At 43.3% G+C, this 21,424-nt stretch overlaps 1 protein-coding gene across 1 annotated transcript in view; it reads left to right on the top strand.

Moving 5' to 3' along the window:
- LOC102419324 (phosphatidylinositol 3-kinase regulatory subunit beta-like) overlaps nt 1–20,879 on the top strand; it is a 50,301-nt gene extending 29,422 nt beyond the window's left edge. Inside the window, 1 exon segment of the mRNA XM_014463593.1 lies at nt 20,217–20,879. Within this exon segment, the coding sequence (XP_014319079.1) occupies nt 20,217–20,879 (663 nt within the window).
- Nucleotides 20,880–21,424: the final 545 nt, after the last annotated feature.

The following is a 21,424-nucleotide window of genomic DNA, read 5'->3' as shown; positions in this document are numbered from 1 at the left end:
TAGCAGGGAATGCGGCTATTCCAATTGTGTGTACTGGTACGCTAAAATTATCGTGGCAAAAGTAAAAAATTGCTTCAATTACGTGAATGTGTTAGTCTTCTATCAGGTTTGCTCTGAAATATTGGTTCTTCCTATTCCAATTAATGGAATTACAGCTTCATTAAATATATTTGCTTGTAAAAAAATATTTTAACAAAATGTCCCTCAGTATTTTTAAATAGCAGCATGTACGTATATCAGCTGTGTTTCTGCAATTTCTCATCTCCCATGTTCATGTTATTTGCATCGAAAAACTTTTCCTGACCTTATTATAGAAGATAATTTTACTCTAGGAAGACACATGAGAACTGGCATCAGATCTCCTTGCATATTTCCCCTTCATGAAATGATTCAGTGTTTTTTTTAAAGTTATGCATTCTCTAGAAAGATGATCCAGAAAATAAAAGTATAGCTATGGCCCTAACCAGTTGGCTCAGTGGATAGAGCATCGGCCTGCAGACTGAAGAGTCCCCAGGTTCGATTCTGGTCAAGGGCATGTACCTTGGATACGGGCACATCCTCAATAGGGGGTGTGCAGGAGGCAGCTGATCAATGTTTCTCTCTCATCAATGTTTCTAACTCTCTATCCCTCTCCCTTCCTCTCTGTAAAAAATCAATAATATATATATTTTTAAAAAATATAGCTATGTATGGTGATGGATGTTAACTAGGCTTATTATAGTGATAATTTCATAATACATACAAGTATTAAATCATTATGTTTTTCATGTGTTATGTAATGTTATATGTCAATTCTATCTCTATAGAAATGAAAAGACTGACAATACCATATACTTGCAAGGATGTGGAGCAATTGACATGCTCATACACTGCTGGTGGGAGTGGAAATTGGTTTAAGGTTTGTGAAAAGCTGTTGGATAGTATATTTAACAAAAAATAGACATACATGTGTTCCTGTGGCCAAACCCACTCCCAAAAAAAAGAACCCAGTATGCCACAATGTTGGTTCTCTTCTAGACAGAGTCCAAATAAACATTTAGAATGCGGTATCTGAAAGTTCAAGGCTCATGGACAACGTGAAGAGCTAGTTTTGAATTCCAGCTCGGCCACTATGTGGCTAACTTCTCTGGGCTTAGGTTCATCACCTGTAAAAGGGGTTAATGAGGAAAATAATGTATGCAATACTCATAAACAGGTGCTCATTAAATGCCAACATTATCTTACTCAATCTTCAGCCCATGATGGTGATTTAATAAATATTCATTTAATTTCTATAAAATAAGAGTCCCAGTGAAGTTTTTACTGGTTCTGCAAATCAGGGATATATCCTTTTCAGAAGTAAAAGATAAATCGGTAACAGGCTAAGTTCTGGGCAAAATTTCCAATAAGCCAAGCGCCTTCCTTGCTATTCCTGCTGCTTTCACATATCTTGGGACTCTTTCCCGCATGCCACAGAGGATCCAGAAATACTGTCCTTCATTGATGTGTATTCTAATCTCCAAGAAGCCTTAGACTCTGGAAAGCAATCTGGTTAAATCAATTCTTATTTAGCAATGACTGTCTGACACACTCAGAGATACGTGCCTTTTAAAAGGAAGCCAGTATGTGATTCAAAAGAAGAAAAAGTTGGCAGATGTTCAGGCAGCAAATCAAACAGAAAAAAACTTTTGTGTAGGAGAGGCATCTTTGGTCGATGACAGACTTAGCACCCACACCCCTTAACTTGTTACAAGTAACAGGCTGCTCAGACAGCCCTTTTGGCACAACAGGCGAAGCGGTCACTCCGCACGGTGGCTTCCTTCGTGGGAAGAAGCTTGTTACACTCTAGGGGACTTTTCTTCTGGAAGCCTCTTGGCTATACCTTTTATTCCCCCATCACCATCACTCTTGACTCTTAGAAATGTCAGTTAGAAGAACCAAAATCAGAGTTTTATCTCACAGAACATTTTAAATAACTTTAATAGCTTTTTTGTGATAAAATATTTTTTCTTCAGGAAAGAAATTATTAGATTACCAACTGCAACAGTAATTTAACTCATAGAAACTGAGAATTGTTTGTATCATAGATACAAGAGATGCTTATGGATGACGGAGAATAGGCCAGAATGGTGAAATCCACAAATAAATCCTGGATTGTACCTTTTGCCATCTTTTCCAACCTATCTTACCTCAAGTATTTTATCAAAGATGCTAATAAGCAAGAAGGCCAACCAGTCTTACAGATACTAGAACATGACACGATACATGCCCCTCCTTCCCCCCCCCACATACGCACACACCCTCAAGTTCATTATTATGGCTCCAACACTGGCAGAGATCTTAATGAGGAAAGGAAAAGTGTAACTAGAGAAAGGATGAAATAAAAAGGCCTGAGTAATCTATTAACTGAATGATTTCTGAGTAATTACTTACAATTTTTCCCTAAAATAAAACTTTGACCTCGGCTTTTACAGTTTAGGAGATGGTATTTTCCCATCAATGCTGTAAGAATATCTATTATTGAGGCAGCATAATAAGAGCTAGGAAAATTCCTTGGCAAGTAGAATGGGGAAACTGAGACAGTTAAATGGCCAAACAATTTCCACCCAGATAATAAATGGCAAGATCTTATCTTCCCTAACCAAGAAGACTAAGAAGCAAATGATTTACACATTCCAGGCCATGCCGTGGCAAGCCTGCCTCAGTCCCAGTCCCTCTTGGGTAACATTCCCTGAAGGTGAAACTGACCGGAGAATGACCCTGACCCTCTATGCTCGTTTTGATGCATCAGCATATTAAGGGACATACCTGGAAAGCTGATGAATTTTCTATCGAGATCCCTCTCTGAGACCTGCCCTAAAATTCCCACCTTTTAGAAAACAGATAAAAGCCCTGAAGACAAAGGAACCTGTACATGCTCTCCCGTAAGCATGCCTGTGCCTTCTCTCCTCAGATGCCTGTCTTTGCTTTCTTTCTTCTAAGGTCTAAGGGTTTGCAGGAGACTTGCAACTAGGACCAGCGGCAACTTGTCCTTGGCTAACCCTCTGAACCTGTCTCCAGGGGCCCCCACTTTTGCCTCTGTAACTTGTTTGCTGAGTCCATGCAGCCCAGCTGGCTCACTTCTCTGCCTCTGTGACTTTCTTTCTAAGGGGCCAAGGCAGCTTCACCCGAGGCTCACTCCTGTTGCTATGATCTTGCCTCTTCTGTCGTAAGCCCTTCCTTTGTTTCACTGTCCCCAGCTTTTGTGCACACACTCTCAAAATCACCTGGACTTGTATCATGAAATCTTTCTTGCACAAAGTCAAGAACCCACACATTCCAGGCTGTGCGAGGGCAGACCCGCTTCAGTGCCGGTCCCTTTCCAGTGATGCTGCCGTGTAAAAAACTGTTCCTTCCTTTTACTTCTCTTGTCAATGATTTTCTCTTTTAATTCTTAGAGTGCGAAGCAGAAAATAAAATGATGGAAAATTTCTCCAAAAAGTCCCAGAAGACCTTCGCTCAGACTCATTTTCCCTTCAGATGAAGTTAGGTGGGATAACGGGGGAAAACAGAACCAGGTCTTCTTGAAATATCACTCCTAGAAAGTAAGCATTGACTCCTTTGAACTCAGTGAGAACTTTTCCTCAAAGCCTCGTCACACGCTGCCTCAATTAGGGCCTCACTGATACCCTCTGGGAAAAAGTGTTTTGGAGGAATGAGAATTGGCAGCATCAACAGCACCTCCAGAAATCCTGATGCCAGACCGCCTACACAGTTTGATGGCAAGAATGGCCTCCCAGGGAGCTTGATCTCCTAGACATGCGAATAAACACAGCTGGTTCTCCTTCACACTCAACACAGGGAGAGCTCTGAGCCAGAGTCCCCAGCTCCTGGGGTGAAGCAGCACCTCAGGTGGCCAGGGCCACCCCAGGACTAAGCAAGCTGAGGCAGCTCCAAGACCACACCTGCTTGGCGGCTGTTCCCAAAGTGTTGCCACTGGTTGCTATTGCCACACCTGACTTAATTAGGCCAAACCTTACATTCACTCTCTCTTCTTTTTATCAAACTCCTTTACTCTCAAATATCTCCAATCTCTTTTCCTTGCCACGTGCCCACCAGTGCTTAGAGAAGTACTGAGTAGTTGGGTTGAATGCCTAGTGAAGCCTAGGAGAGGTGGTGGCTTCCTGCCTTGGTTAATTTCAGGGTTATCTCACCTTCCCCCCTTTTTAATTCTTCCAACACTTCTCTAACCAGTGACAATAATAAATACCCTCTACCTGTCATGGTTCTTTTTCCTTGACTGGGCCTTGACCAATGCAAACGCACTTTAACATTGGCTATTTGCATGTTCTCTCAGTTGTTGCTGATGCCTGGAGAATGGGTGGTCTTGTCTAATCCTCCACAATGTCCTTTGAGGTCCCTTGTGTCCCTTCTGGCCTTAATGGGCATTGAGCTGACATCTGTACAGTCTGTGATTCCAACCATTTGCCTCCAATTAACAGGTCCTCAAATTCTGCACTTATTTTTTCTGATCCCAAGCTTCTGTTGGGTCTCTGGCCTTTGAGCATTTCCAGGACCCTTTACCAGGGTACACAGTGACCCTGGGATCTCCTTCAGACTATGGTTCTTCACAGTCTCAAAGCACCTGCTCGTTCTCCCTCTCTCTCTCTCTCTCTCTCTACCCCATTACACCCACACCCATTCCAATTTATTGCCCCTTCTCCTTTTTGGATATTGTGCCAATTTAAATACAGGATGTCTGAAAGCTTGCAGCCTCCCCTATGCTATGCTCATGAGAGTGGATCACTATTTTCACAACGTTTCTTAACGCTTACACAGATGTCCCCATAGCTCCCTCCTCATCGTGGTCCAATCCTAAGAGAGTAGGACGAAGCAAGGACACTGGCATCTTATTCTCCGCCTTCCTCTCTCCCTACCTCCTGCCTATCTTTCTCTTTCTCGAATCAGAAGAATTTTCCTTTACTCCTTTGTCCTTTTTGGCAAGGACTTGCCCCACATTATTTGCTTCTCCCCAAAGTATTATTTATTCTCATCACTTTCCTGGGAGTCATACTGACAGAAAGGCTGCAGGAAAACATAATTTTAAGCTGGGGGGAAAGAGGAGTAAAAAACATAATCATTTAAGACTTTAACATATCACTCCCACTGCATGCTCCCTCAAGTGCATCTTTGTGCCCTCAAAAGACATTTATTCTTCTTTAGGTCTCCTTCTAAGAAAGTGAGAGCTAGACCTCTGTTCTCCACCCGTCTTCCAGGCCTGTGCGGCTCAATATGGCAGCCAATACCACATGTGCCTACTGAGCACTTAAAATCTGACTTGTCTAAATTCAGATGTGCTATAAGTGATGAAATTACATACCAGATTTTGAGGTGCTCTCCCTCTCAGGAACATGCCCCCCGCCTTTCCCTTCCCCTTCCCCATCCCCGCCCTCCCAGACAAGTCACCTTTACCTTCCTCACTGCTAAGCTCTAAGGCCCCTTTCTTTGCCTCTATAGCTTGTTTCCTAAGCCCATTTCTTCTATAACTAATAGGAAAAATACATACCAGATTTTGAAAACTGAGTATTTAAAAAGAATGTAACATACTGCATAGATAATTTATATATTGCTTATATGTTGAAATAACAGTTTACATGCACTGGGGTAAATAAAATATATTATTAAAATTAATTTCATCACTTTCTTTTTCCTCTTTCATGTGCCTATTAGAAAATTTTAAATTACACGGGTGCGTATCACATTTCTTTTGGCATCACATTTCTTTTGGCCGGCTGCCAGCTTCATGAGACCTCAGACAGTTGTTGACTATTGTGCTCCGGGCTGGTATCCAGTGCGTTTGTACCAGGGTGGCTGTCCCAGCTGTTTATAGATGTTGCCGGTTTGGGTCAGCGCCCTGCCATCACAGGTGGTTAAATATTTTTCATATCACCTGTTGTATGGCCACTGGCTAGCCCAGTGCTGGCAGACAGCACTGGTCAAATAAATGAATGACAACCAGGATGATGATTTCTTCAGTTCCTAAAATGACCATGCAGCTGTGACCTGACAGATGATTGCATAAGCCTGTCACACTAACCAGATTTCCATTCTCTGCCCTGTTATTGGGGAGACGCAGCTAAAGCACGCGTCACATTAACGTCAAAGCCCAGACAATAAAAAAGCCTTCTGCCCCGTCTCTGGTGTGGGAGATCTAATCTCTGCTTTTAAATGTGGCATCAGATGAGCGGCCAGACGCCCAGGCACAACCCATGGGAGTTCCCTGACTCTACTCCCAGCTCAAGCTGCAGGGAGTGACAGGGTCGGCTCCACACGGGGCTGGGCAGCTGTTTACGTGGCATGATGGGAAAGTCCCAGGAGAAACGTCTGCCCCCAAAAGGTCTCCTTTTCCTCCCTTCCTCAGAGGGCTCTTCCCTGCCGACCCCTGTGGAGGGTTGAACTTTGTGTCATTCCCCCCAGCTCTGCCCAATTCACATGTGGATGTTCTGACCTCCAGGACCTCAGAATGTGACCTTATCTGGAAATGGGATCGTTGCAAATATAATGAGTTGAGATAAAGTCATATTGGAGTAGGGTGGGTCCTTCAGCAAAAGGGGACATTTGGACACAGAGACACGCACACGGGGAGAAAGCCATGTGAGGACGAAGGCAGAGGTCAGGGTGATGCTTCTCCCAGGCAAGCACACCACCGATTGCCAGCAACCCCCCAGCAGCTACAAGGGAGGCTGAAGCTACAGGGAGGCCGGGACAGACTCTTCCTCGCAGCCCTCAGAAGGAACCAAGCCAGCGGACAACGTATCTCAGACTTCAAGCTCCAGAACTGTTGTTTAAGCCTCTCAGTTTGTGGTACTTTTTACAGCAGCATTAGAAAATGAATACACTCCCTCAGGTTAATCAGATTCCCGGTTCTTTCTCATAGCACTTCTGTCCTAGTATTTATTAAATTTGGAATTTTTTTCTTGTCTGTCTGCATCTCATTTTTCTCCCAGCTCAATGAGATACCAGTGTCTGTTCTGTCCACCACTGTCCACCCAACATCTAGAAATGGAGAGTAGTGCCACAAACAGGTTTCAATGAATACATGGACTGTCCAACTATTGGAACTGGAAATGCAGCTGTTACAGGTCCACACATATCACTGCTCAGCAAGTCAAAATGTGTGAGGACACAACATCTGTCTCCACCTACGAGGCAGCAAACATCTTGAGACAGCAGCACTATGCCTCCTTGATACTGGCTACCCAAACCCCATTAGGTTTACATTCCTACTACCTGACACAGGACCCTGCATGTAGTACAAGCTCAAAAATGAATTAATTTAATTTAATTTAATTTAATTTAATTTAAGGAATTGTACACCTGAAGCCTGTATAATTTTGTTAACCAATGTCACCCCAATGAGTTCAATAAAAAGGAAAAAAATGAGCACTTGTTGATCATCCATATGAAAGGACAGAACAGGACTGATAGCTGTGTCCTTAACCCCTCTTCCAAGAAAAAGCCGCAGAATGTATCAGTTACTCAGCCTGCCCTTATCTTGGCCAATGGGAAAGTGGGGGAAACTAGCCCAAGGCCAAGAGTATGCTAGCCACCCCCCTGTCTTTGTGTAACCAGACCCTAGCTGCACCCTGCCCTTGGTCACTAGCCCCCAGCCCTCACTCAACCAACCGGAATAGGCCAAATCAGTGGTCAGAGTGTGCCCCCACCCCCCAACTTCCCAAGCCCTATAAATTCTTTGTTCTCTTGGAACTCGGGGCCCTCTCGCACCCTATCGCTGCGTCGGTAGAGGAGGCAAAGGGACCAAGTCCCGGGCTTGAATAAAAGGCTCTATGCTTTTGCATCGGACTCAGCTCCCTAGTGGTCTGTCTTGGGGGATTTTGAAATCTGGGCATAACACATACAGACTCTAAAATGAATCAGTCCATGTTAAAGCCTCCTTTGGTGTAAAACACCAAGTACTGGCCCGGAATTAGCCTTTCTCTTTTCTACTTTTTAGTTCCCTTTTCATACCTACTCCAATTTCGCTTGGACTTGTTTTTGCTAAATCAGGAACTTTTTATTTTAGTAAAATCTCCAAGGTAATCAAAAAAATGAATATTTTCACATTTAGATCACCCTGAAAAGTAGCTAATTTTAGACTGGCAGCAATTTATAATAGAACTGGGGATAACTCCTCCCTCCTAATAAGGAAACCGGAAGGTAACTGGTAGATGGATAAGGTGGGTACAACCAAGGCCGTCTGAAATTGTTCTTTGGCAAATATCCGTTTGTTTCTTGTACTTGCCCTTCTCCTAAGCAGGCGAGGGAGGACTGCCAAATACCAACTCAAAGAATGCTCATCAAAATGCTGAACATAAGAGTGAAGACTACCAGGGAGTGTTTTAAAAATTAGTTTCTAGTACAGTCTGAGATATCTTTATATTTCTAGAAAACAGCATTGCTGCCCGATTGGTTCTGGCATTCTAGGTTCAAAAGCCCCACCCACAACAGAGCTAGTAAAACCCCCACACCTTTCACCTGGAGGCCATCCAATTTGTGTCCTCACTTCAAAACATAAACTCAGAGCCCTAGCTGGGTGGCTCAGGTGGTTGGAGGGTTGTCTCATACACCACAGGGTTGTGGGTTCAATTCCTGATCAGGGTACTTGCCTAGGTTGCAGGTTCAATCCCTAGAGAGTGTACAGGAGGCAACCAATCGATGTTTCTCTCTCTCTCTCTCTCTCTCTCTCTCTCTCTCAATCAATTTTAAAAAAACATATCCTCAGGTGAGGATTAAAAAAGCACACACAAACTCAGAAAATGGGAAGGCATGTGGAAAAAGAAGTAAGCAGCTGAGCTGAATGTATTTCTGTCCTCTCTTTACATATGACATTGAAGTTAAATGTTGCAATGAAATAGCTCACATGTGGCTCAAATCCCATGCTGGCCTTAGGCTCTAAAATGGGAGGCCTCCAGGGGCAAAACTCTCGCAGATTGTAATTTGATATTTACGATGTTCTATCGCCATCTCCTGGAAGCAAAGACCAAGAACACAAAAAAAGGATGCTGGGGTTTCAGCTTTCAGTGAGGATCATTTTCTTCCAGTTCTCAAGAAAAGTCAATACTGCAGTCACTGAAGATACACGCTTGCATCACATTCCAGATGAATTAACATAATGTTGGGCAACCCAGAAAGCTAAAAGGCAAATGTTCAGAACTCCAGCGTCAGTTATTTGAGAGCAAGAGATAACATCAAACCTCTGAGTAATGAGCCTCTCCAGTTGCCAGTCCCCAGAGGAGGTCTGAGTTCTTCTCATGAGTAAAGAGATATGAGATCCCGTTTTGCAGTGTCAGTGGTACTGCAGCAGCACAGAGATGCTAAAACAGCTGTGGGCAAACTACGGCCCGCGGGCTGGGATCCGCCCGTTTGAAATGAATAAAACTAAAAAAAAAAAAAAAAAAAAAGACCGTACCCTATGTAATGATGGTTTACTTTGAATTTATATTAGTTCACACAAACACTCCATCCATGCTTTTGTTCCGGCCCTCCGGTCCAGTTTAAGAACCCATTGTGGCCCTCGAGTCAAAAAGTTTGCCCACCCCTGTGCTAAAAGAATCTTTTCCCTACCCGGCTTTGAATGTAGTCATCCTTATCTCTGCTTTTTTTAGTCTCAGAATTTGGCAAAAGAGTTCTAAGGATTTGAAAAGATTATTAACAGGACTGTCTTCCAGATTAACTCCTTTCCAGGCTATCCTGTGGTGGAGTTGTTTACACATATGGCAGAAACACAGCCCAGTGAAGTGGAATGTTTGACATTCTCTGCACAAGATCTCATCCATCTTCACGTCTCAAAGTTTTGTTTATAAAAAGCCAAAGGATCATAGTGGAATGCCTTAAAATATTACTTTCAAGCACACTTTAACCTTGATCATTATATATTTTCCATGAATATCCTCATGCAATGAGTGTGTGTGTATGTGTGTGTGTGTGGGGGGGGGGGGGCGGTGGGAATCATAAAACTCTAGAGTACAAATTATTTTAGTCCAACCACTCTCAGTCCCAAAGCACAAACTGTATTCATGAGTGGAGGGGCATGGACTCTACGGTCAACTCCCACCAGGGACAATTTGACCATCTGTTCTTTCTAAAGATTTGGCCCCCATCCCGTCCTGACTCTTGGGGACATTTGTAGCTTATACACCTCACCAACGTCCTGGAGTAGCCAGGGGTGGCTGATTCCTGTCTGAATACCCATTATGCTTATTCATAAAACACAGAACATGGAACACGGGTTTAGGATTTCAGAGCGCGATGCCACCTTTCTTTTATAACTGATGAAGTGATTTGCTGGTGGTGACGTGGCTTGCTGCTATTTTGGAAGATGGCCGGTTTGAACACAGCATTGAATATGTCAGGCTTTCTGTTGTTGTTTTTAATAAAGCTTTTCTTGAGGGCCTACTTTATAAAAACAGTGTGAGAAACTACTTTTTAAAAAGATATAACTCCTATTCCCAAAAGGTTGACTCTAGTGTCTGAAACTGGCTTCCCCATCTACCCATAAACTGAAAGGAAGCGCATGGTGGCCCAATTTAAAAAAAATGTTACTCTTGACAAAGTATCTCATGTAACATGACAGAGTTACTTGCTAAAGCCAGTCACATGGGAACTCTCCCAAGCTTGAGGGCCAAGAGGAGAAATAACGTTCGTTACTGCCAAGCTTCTTGAGATAGGAACTCTGCCCACACAATGACATCAACAACAGAATTGCAGCATCCCAACCTCCCCCGGAACCCACATTTGGGGTCAGAAGTTCAGTTTTACAAATATCCATGAAATTGAAATGTTTCGGTGGCCCACAACCAAATTCTTGAACTAGAAGATAAGCAGGAAGGTGTCCAAAACTGCTGGAACATCAAAGCAACCAAGATTCCAGGGTGAGGGAGGAAGAGGAATCAAGGGGAGGAAAGCATGGACCTAAAAGTTCCCAAGAATTCTCAGCTGAACACTGGGTTGTTTATGTTTAATGATAAATCCATGTAGCCTGACACTTGACCGAGATAGACAAGGTTTTGAGATGATCAATTCAGCAATTATTTTTCAACTTCCTAAAGACTCTCATCAAAATGGTGCTCTAACCGGTCAGTGAGATTACACCAAAATAAACCAAGGGGCTGGCCACCTTCATACACTTCATTTTAAAAGTTTTCAAAAACGTATCTAAATTGGCATTGATCTTTTCCCTATAGATGTCACCAGTCTTTAATGAGTTGGTTTTGGGCAATTTCTCTTCTTCCACTCTCCCACCACAAACTCAACTTCCAGCACACAGAACTACTTGCAAGTTTTCTTAAATATGCCAGGCTCCCTTGGGTCCCCATGCTTCATATGAGCTCTTGCTTCTACTTCAAATACCTTCCCTTTGACCTGCTTGTCCTTAAAGCTTCAGCCCAGGAGTTGCCTTCTCTTGTCTCCTCCAGGCAATCTGGAGACCCTCACCTTTGTGCTCATACAGACCCTATACATACCTCCATCACAGCACCATCACAAGTTAGTAAAATTGTTTTCCCTTCCCACAAGCTATAGGTTCATTCTAGGAAATGATTTAAGAGTCTGACTGTCTACCCCAGTACTCAGAGTTGAGTCAAAAATATAGCCAGGTCTCTGCAAATGTCTGCCAGAAGGATGACCATTGATTGAGATGTTAAGAATGGGGTTGCTTGCCCTAACCAGTTTGGCTCAGTGGATAGATAGAGTGTCAGCCTGCGGACTCAAGGATCCCAGGTTCAATTCCGGTCAAGGGTATGTACCTTGGTTGCGGGCACATCCCCAGTAGGGAGTGTGCAGGAGGCAGCTGATGGATGTTTCTCTCTCATCGATGTTTCTAACTCTCTATCCCTCTCCCTTCCTCTCTGTAAAAAACCAATAAAATATATTTTAAAAAATAAAAAAAATAAAAATCATCATTCTCCCCTTTAAAAAAAATAAATAAATAAAAGTGACAGGCATCATTTTAAAAAAAAATGGGGTTGCTTTCTGGTAGGACGCAGCACTGTGGACAGCCAGGACAGTGGCTTCCTGGCCAGTTCAGACGGGCAAAAAGACATGCCCACTGACTTCCTCCCTCCCCCTCGTGTCATCTCTCGGCTGTTCTAGAGAGCCCCTCTCCCCCTCAGCCCATGTTTTAGACCCACAAGAATGAACCTTTACATGAAGCAGGTCACCCCTCCTCAGCTTTCCCAAGCCTCCCTGGAGTACCGCTGACTCTCTCTGAGTCCAGCAGTGACTAAGTAGGCCACCTGTATGTTCCTGAACTCAAGGGGTTCGCCACTTGGGGTGCTCTGTTCAAAAAGGAGACATGGTTGTTGCAAGGCAGTTTTATTTACTTGCAGCAAGTAAAGGAGACAGGGGATTCATATCCAAAGCGCTGCCTCCCAGAAGGGAGGCTTAGCCATTGCTTATATACACTATTTGGTCAATTACATGTTGATTTCTTCTTTGCCTTCGGCAACTTTCATCTGGTTGAGTTCCCGTCAGCTCATCCTATTTATAGCTGCATCCACAGAATACTACGCTACATTTTAAACATTTTGTAAGAAATAACATTTAGAACTGCCCAGACCTTGAGACTCTTTCCCTACCTAACATGTCCTTCTGTGGCCAGTACCCTCTCATATGTAGTCACATAGCACTTTGCCAAGTGTGCAGCTGACACTCAGGTATTGTAGGAATCTGAGTTTTTAAGTCGTGGCCTCCGCATGGACATCAGAACTTTCCCTCTTCTCCCAACTCAATTCACTAAAAGCATAAGCTTCATTAGTTTGTCTCCTATAGTCATCTTTGTTATAAAGGGAGTTCTGTTTCTAAGGTAGAAATTAGTCACTTCATATTTAAAGTTCCTCACTGATTCTTTGAAGGCACCTTTACTATGTCCAGGGAAGATGATATTCAGACAGATCCCTTAACTTCTAAAGACTATGTAACAGAAGGAAACGCCATCTCTCAAATAATGTGTTTGGTTCACTGTCAGAAATAATACCAGGCTGGTTAGAATAAGGACTTGATATGTAGTTTCCAATATTATGTATGATCTCAATAGTCTAGATTATGAAGTACCAGCTTACTTCTTTTATCAATTTTGATGATCTACAGAGACTTGAAATTTATAAAGAGCAGAATGTCCATTTCTGTCGATTCATCACTAATACTTTGTTTAAATATCTTCTTTCAGAAAACCCTTCTCTTTTAAGTCTCCAAGTAATTGTTTTACTTTCCCTGACCTTGGTCTGATACTTTTGCCAATTAGAATAATGATGTAATAGTTTATTATCGAATTGTATATTTTTCCATTTCCTCTTTTCACCACGAGCGTTCCCACAGCCACCACTCAAGCGGTAGCTGGAGTTTTGTATGTACTGCCCTTAGTTGCAAAAGGCGTGGCTTCCAATTCTCAAAGGCAGGAAATTGAGAAATAATTTGGCTTTTTGTTTTGTTTTTTTAGAAGGAAAGGAGTTAATTTTTTGTCTCGTTCTGTTTATTTCTGAAAATCTGGGCCTTAAGGATCAGAAGCCAAATCCTGGTGGACCTGGAGCACAGACTTTGTAAAGGGTGTCCCAAAATTCACGCAAGATTTGAATTTTGCGTGAGCATTAACAACAACAAAAAAATTAAATAAAAGCCTAATTTTACTTGGTTTATTGAATCAGATTCTAATATCTGTTGCCCTTTTATTTCAATCCCTTCAATTTGATAAGCATTACCAAGTACCAATTATGGCCCAGGAGCAGGGACAATGAAGACCAATGAAGACCACGGCTTTGCGTATGTGCCAGCAAAGCCGTGGAGGCCATTTACCCGATGTCCTATTCCATACATAACCCTATACTGTATACTTTATGAATCAATAAAAAATTTACAATTTTTAATTATAAACCTGTGTTTTCTATCAAAATTACTTCTTGCATGAATTTTGGGACACCCTTTACAATAGACTCACAGTGTGATGATATTGTTAGAGAATTCCAGGGCAGGAGGAATGGGGAAACTGAGACACACACACAAAAAAAGTTAAAACAAGACCAAACAGTGTGGACAATATGCAGCCAGCTTGCAAATAGCAAACCATTATCTTCCCAGGCCAAGGACACTTGAGAGCAAATGGTTAAAAGCCTCCCTAAGGAAAGAAGGCAGAAAGGGAGGGGAAAGGAGAAAGGAAAAAAGGACAGTTTTGCTCCCTAATCAATAAAGCCAACAGTCTCAAGGTTTGGCAAGATAAAGCTGCTAGGTGCTTCTCGTGAATTCTGGGAAGGCCACAGCAAGTAAAAAAGACCTTAAAAATTAATCAATACCAAAATATTCAGCAAAGGAATTTTGAAACCTAAAGACAGAAGGGTATATAACGCCTCGGACCTCCACCCAACTTGCTCCTAAGATTAGTGGAGAGCCAGCTTGCACTTCATAAGCCAAATGAATGGTTTGCTTGCCCTGCTTCTTTAATAAAGGTGTGTGCTTTAATTGCTTTAATAAATTGGCTTTACACAACACAATCTAGGTCTCTCCTATAAACTCATTTATATGAGAAGACAAGGATCAAGGTTGGGGCAGTCCTCTCCCACTGACTCATGTCAATAAAAGGCGCCTCTAACGATATGAGTTGCCATATTAATCCTCAAGTAAAATAAGAGTTTAACTAGAGAATTAAAAAGGGGAGGCTCAGAGAGGCAGTGACCAGCTTCCGTAAACTGGAAGATCCCCGAGTAAAGGCCTGACCCTCCAGGCCACAAACTGATTCCTGGGAGCAAGGGGGCAGCAAGACTATAGAAACTTCGTAAAAACCTCAGGAAAGTTAGGGGGAGGTCCCAGCGGAGAAGGAACAGTGCCCAGCTTCTCAGAGTATTGTCCATGATGGTACAAATCTTATGGAGAAGCCGCGTTTATCTGGAAGCAATCGATGAAGAAGATACATGGGCTAGTTGTTGGGCCCGGGGAGGTCCCACCAAGTCCCAGTCTGCATCCCCAAGTTTCCTGAGAAGTGTGCAGGGTGGCTGAGAACCAGCCAGCAGCCGCCGGGGATGCAGAGTGAAGGGCGTGTGTGTAACAATCTGATGCCTCAGCAGAATCACAATGAACTCAAGGGAAGTAATGGCTGTAAGGACTGAAGCCCGAGGGTCAGGTAGAGAGAGCCACACCTCTGCAGGCACTGGTCAGGCCACAGAACTACTATACAAAATGGCATAAACCAGGTAGCTTGTAATCAGCAGCAATTTATTTCTCACAGTTCTGGAGGCTGCGAAGTCCAAGACCAAGGTGCCAACAGATTCAGTGTCTAGTGAGGACGTGTTTCCTAAGATGGGCTTCTCACTGTGTCCACTCAAGGTAGAGGGGTGGACGAGCCCTCTGGTGTCTCTTCTATAAGCACATTAATCCCACTCATGAGGGTTCCATCCTCATAGTCTAATCACCTCCCACAGACCCTCACCTCCTAACACCATCACCTCGAGAATTAGATTTCAACATAGGAATGTTGTGGAGACACAGACATAATGTCTATAGCAATCCTCTAAGAACTTGGGCCACCTGAGGTACCTCTGAGGGAAAGGGCAGAGAATTCTGAAAGAGACGGAGTCTTAAATCAGAGCAGAAACTTGAATTGGAAAGACGGAGTTTTCCATTATCCAGTAAAAACAGAGGCTTGCGACTTGCATTAATTTTAATTTAATGTAATAGATTTATACTTATTCAAGTATATATTTATACTTTTCCAAGTCCTTACACTATAAAAAATGAAAACCTAAAGCATTAACACCATTTACGCATTCAACCAAAAATTGAACGTCTATTCCAAGCACTTTGCTGAAAGCTAGAACTATAAAGACAAATAAGCTGTCATTAAGAAGTGCATGGTGTAGTGCAGGAGACCCTATAGTTACATGTGATAAGTACTGTTGTAAAGGTATATGTATTTGTTTCCTGGGGCTGCTGTAACAAATTACCACAAAGTTGGTGACCTAAGACAACCGAAATTTATTCTCTGACAGTTCTGGAGGCCAAAAATCTAAAGTCAATATTTACTAAATTAAGAAATCCAGGGCACTTGAAACTAAAGAGAAAATGAACAAATGGGACTACATCAAAATAAAAAGCTTCTGCACAGCAAAAGAAACCATCAACAAAACAACGAGAAAACCCACTGCGTGGGAAAACATACTTGCCAATATCATATCTGATAAGGGCCTAATCTCCAAAATTTATAGGGAACTCATACAACTTAACAAAAGGAAGATAAACAATCCAATCAAAAAATGGGCAAAGGACCTAAAAAGACACCTTTCAAAAGAGGACATTCAGAAAGCCAAGAGACACATGAAAACATGCTCAAAGTCACTAATCATCAGAGAGATACAAATCAAAACAACAATGAGGTACCATCTTACACCTGTCAGACTGGCTATCATCAACAAATCAACAAACGACAAGTGCTGGAGAGGATGTGGAGAAAAAGGAACACTCGTGCACTGCTGGTGGGAATGCAGACTGGTGCAGCCACTATGGAAGACAGTATGGAGTTTCCTCAAAAAACTAAAAATGGAACTCCCATTTGACCCTGTGGTTCCACTTCTAGGAATATATCCCAAGAAACCAGAAACACCAATCAGAAAGGATATATGCACCCATATGTTCATAGCAGCACAATTCACCATAGCTAAGATCTGGAAACAGCCTAAGTGCCCATCAGTAGACGAATGGATTAGAAAACTGTGGTACATCTACACGATGGAATACTATGCTGCTGTAAAAAAGAAGGAACTCTTACCATTTGCAACAGCATGGATGGAACTGGAGAGCATTATGCTAAGTGAAATAAGCCAGTCAATGAAGGAAAAATACCACATGATCTCACTCATTCATGGATAATAGAGACCATTATAAACTTTTGAACAATAATAGATACAGAGGCAGAGCTGCCTCAAACAGATTGTCAAACTGCAGCGGGAAGGCCGGGGAGGGTTGGGGGGCAGGAGGGAGGTGGGTAAGAGATCAACCAAAGGACTTGTATGCATGCATATAAGCATAACCAATGGACATAAGACACTGGGGGGTAGGGGAGGCAGGCCAGGGGACTGTCAAGGGGGGGGGGGGGAAAGGACACATATGTAATACCCTTTGTAATACTTTTAGCAATAAAAAAAAGAATAATAATAATAATAAAAAGAAATCCATGGGGCATATGCAATTCATACACAATATTTAAACCTGTCCAAAATAAGGTTTAATAATCTGCTAATCAAAAGAGAGTGATTTTCACATCTTTTATATAGGTACATAATCAAAATATCTGAACTAGAAAATTGTTGCAATAAAGCTGCTGCTAGATAAAAACAGTATTTCAGCAAAACACTGTGTTTCTCTTTGCTGCCTATTATCAATTGGACTTTTAAAATGCCTAATTCTTCCCCTGACCAGTTTGGCTCGTTAGATAGAGCATCAAGCTGCAGACTGAAGGATCCCTGGTTCCGTCAAGGGCACATGCCCGGGTTTCGGGCTCGATCCCCAGTGGGGGGCATGCAGGAAGCAGCCAATCAATGATTCTCTCTCATCATTGATTGTTAAGGGCCACTAGTAAACACTCTGGCATCTTTAAATATGTCGGCTGAAACTCAGAGCGAAGGCAGAGCCATGCCCTAAGGGCGGGCCTGGTCAAGAGACTGGGACGCCACTCAGTTTGACCTTCCCACCCAGTGTTAAGGGAATGGATCTCATGATGTCACCAGGAACTCAAGGCCCACTCAGATGTGATGTAACTTCCTGTCATTCAAGTATTTATTAAACTTTACTTTCCGTGTTAGCCGTCGTTCTGTCCCTCCATCAGAGGGCAGACACCACACCCGGTCCCAGCTTTCCTCTCTTTCTGTCTCAGTCTTGTTTTATTCATTTTCCTTAAACCTCATCGCGTTCTACACAAGATTTTCATCAACCTCCACGTTCTCTCTCACTGCGCTGGTCGCGGGAAGAGAGAACCCCCCTCCCATAATTGATGTTTCTATCTCTCTCTCCCTCTCCCTTCCTCTTTGAAATCAATAAAAATATATTTTAAAAAAAACAATACTGTATAAAAAAATGCTTAATTCTTTAAATAAATTACTTTTTAAATCAACCTAAGCAACCGACATTGGTATTAGACTTTTTTAAATTTTCAAATTACAATTTACATTCAATATTATTCTGTATTAGTTTCAGGAGTACAGCAAAGTGGTTAGAAAATCGTGTACTTTACAGAGTGCTCCCCCTGCTGCTTCAAGTACCCACCTGGCCCCCTACCTAGTTATCATGGTATTATTGACTGTATTCCCTATCCTGTAATCTACATCTCCATTACTATTCTGTAAATGCCAATTTGTACTCCTTAACCCTTCACCTTTTTCATACAGCCCTCCTCAAATCCTTCCCCACCCCCCCACCCCCGAAAACCATGGGTCTGTTCTCCGCACCTATGAGTTTGTTTCTCTTTTGTTTATTCTGTTCTTTAGATTCCACATATAAGAAAAATCATATGGTATTCGTCTTTGGCTTATTTCACTTAGTGTAATATCCTTTGGGTCCGTCCATGATGTCACATAAGGTAAGGTCTCCTTCTTTTTTATGGCTGGGTAGTATTCCATTGTGAAGCACCATAGCTTTCTTGTTGTTGTTGTTGTTGTTGTTGTTGTTGTTGTTGTTTTCAAACTGTAATAGAAAGTTTCTTTAGAAAGTCACAGAGGTAGAAGTGAGCAGTAGAAGAAACAGGCTCAGGAAACAAGTTACAGAAGAAAAAGAAGGGTCCTTGGAGCTTAGGAGAGAGAAGGCAAGAAAACCTCGCCTGGGGAAAGGGATGGGGAAAGGCACAGCTTTTTTGCCCACTCATCTATTGATGGGCACTTGGGTGGCTTCCATATCTTGACTATTGTAAATAACGGCGTAATGAACATAGGGGTACATATATTCTTTTGAATTAATGTTTTGGGTTTCTTCAGGGAAATTAGCAGAAGTGGAATCACTGGGTCATAAGGCAGCTTCATTTTTAATTTTTTAGGAACCTCCACACTGTTTTCCATAGTGGTTGCATCAATCTGCATTCCCATCAACAGCACACTGGAATTCCCTTTTCTCCACATCCTTGCCAACACTTATTGTTTGTGGATTTATTGATAAATAGAGGCCCAGTGCACAAATTTGTGCCCGGGTGGGGTCCGGCCGGCCCGCCCTGATGGGGGTCTATCCAGCCAGGCTAGCTGGTAGGAGTGGTGATCAGGGCCCAGATCAGACTCATTGGCTGCCACAGTGCACGTCATAGCCACCAGTCATTCTGGTCATTCTGCCGTTCCAGTCACTGGGCTTTTATATATATAGATAGCCATTATGATAGGTGTGAGGTGGGATCTCATTGTAGAAAAACTTTTTTGGTAAACAAATTCTCTATATTTGGTTGCATTTTATTAAAAAGTATTGGAATCTTTAATCAGGGCATTCAACAAATGGAGGACCAAAAAGCTTCAGCTTGTGAAAAGTTTCAGGGAATTAAGGTTATTGAATAAAGTTTATAAACAGAGAAGCAATGAAATATGTCCCTATGAAAGCAAGGAAGTGAACAAATGTAACAACAATAGTTTAAAAAATGATATACAGAATTTTGAAATTCTATAATTCAGTGGTTCTCAACCTTCCTAATACCACAACCCTTTAATACAGTTCATGTTGTGGTGACACCCAACCATAAAATTATTTTCGTTGCTACTTCATAACTGTAATGTTGCTACTGTTATGAATCGTAATGTAAATATCTGATATGCAGGATGTATTTAGGCGACCCCTGTGAAAGGGTCGTTTGACCCCCAAAGGGGTCTCGACCCACAGGTTGAGACCCGCTGCATTACATTTGAAATATCTCCACTTGGGAAAAATCTTTTGATGGAACTCCTATTTTAATTGGATAAACAGGCATGCTGTTCCCGAATGGAGTGGTTTACTCAAGAAGCCTACGCTTTTACAACATTTAAATTTGGTGAAATGTTTTAAATAAACATAAAAAAACACAACTTTCTTGATGAGTTTGTCTTACAAAACTACATATCAAAGAAAGGTAAACTGAGTCCAAGAAAAAATATGTGGGCTAAAATTGTTTCTCCTTCGAAAATACAAAAAAATAGAATTAAAAGTATCCTCCACTTAGCAGAGTTTGCTCTGAGATTATGAAGTACTTCAAAGAGGATATACCGTATTCTCTTTAGAATGAGGCCCCCAGAGCTGGAAGGAAGCCACCACACCCCTGGCGGTGGCGCAAGCCCGAGGGGCGGGGTCGGCGCGAAGGGGCGGAGCTTCTGAACGAACCGCAGCTCCTCATTGGTCGTGGAGAGCGCGGTGGTGGGATCCGGCTCGGGGGCGGGGTCGAAGGCGGAGCTCGTCGGACACGCGAGCGGCAGACGCGGCATGTGGGCTGCAGACGCGGGCCTCACCGGAGCCTCGTGGGGGCCGAGATGGCAGCCCGCGCGGAGCGGGCGCTGCAGCCGGCGGAGCTCGGAGCTTTGCGCGACCCCAGCGCACGGCGGGGCGGGGCGGAGACGCTGTCCTCGCGGCCCGAGCGCCCGGAAATCGGCCGCATACATTCTCCCTCCGGGTGCCTTTCCCGTCCTCCTCGGAGGCAGACATCGCCCGCGGGCCCCTGGCCCCAGACTCGGAGCCTCGCGGAGGGGCGGTTGGGCGGGAGCTCGCGGTGCGCGGCAGCGTCCTGGCGGTCAGCTGGGCGGCCGAAGACCCTCGCCTCCTACGGGCCTCCGTGGTCAGCTTCCTCAGCCAGCTTTCCCTGGGGGTGCGCACCCTGCAGCGCTTCGGGCCCCCCGTTTCCCGCTGAGCCCGGGCTGGGAAGAGGGGCTGATCCTTCCTACCGCCGTTAGTCCTGCAGGAGTTTCACTTACATGGGGCCCGAATCTTGGGCACTTGTGGTTGGCTTGTTTTGTCTGATGCTTACGTGTTTGTCACTGCAGCAAATAAAGCCGAGCGACTAAGATCAGTAAATGCCCTGGCGACCGGCTCAGTTGGTTGGGCGTCCTCCCGTGCGGAAAGGTGGTTGGTTCGATTCCCCGTCAGGGTCCCCGCGGGGAGCATGCAGGAAGCAGTCAATCCATGATCTTCAGCTTTCACATGTTTCTCTCCCCTTTCCTTCCACTCTCTCTAAAAATACATTTTTCAACATCTTCAAAAATAAATAAAATAGCCCTGGCCAGTTTGGCTCAGTGGATAGAGCCTTGGCCCACATAACAGAAGGGTCCTGGGTTTGATTCTGGTCAAGGGCACGTATGAGGCAATCAATCATGTGTCTCTCTCTCCCCACCCTCCCTTCCACTCTATAAAAAATCAATGGAAAAATATCTCCAGGCAAGGATTAACAAATAAATAAATAAAATAGGGTCCTCAGAGAAAATGCAATTAAATGTCAAAT

This window comes from Myotis lucifugus, unplaced genomic scaffold (genome assembly GCF_000147115.1).
Source record: "Myotis lucifugus unplaced genomic scaffold, Myoluc2.0 scaffold_212, whole genome shotgun sequence".
Classification (NCBI taxonomy): domain Eukaryota; kingdom Metazoa; phylum Chordata; class Mammalia; order Chiroptera; family Vespertilionidae; genus Myotis; species Myotis lucifugus.
This window is presented reverse-complemented; position numbering and strand designations above follow the sequence as displayed.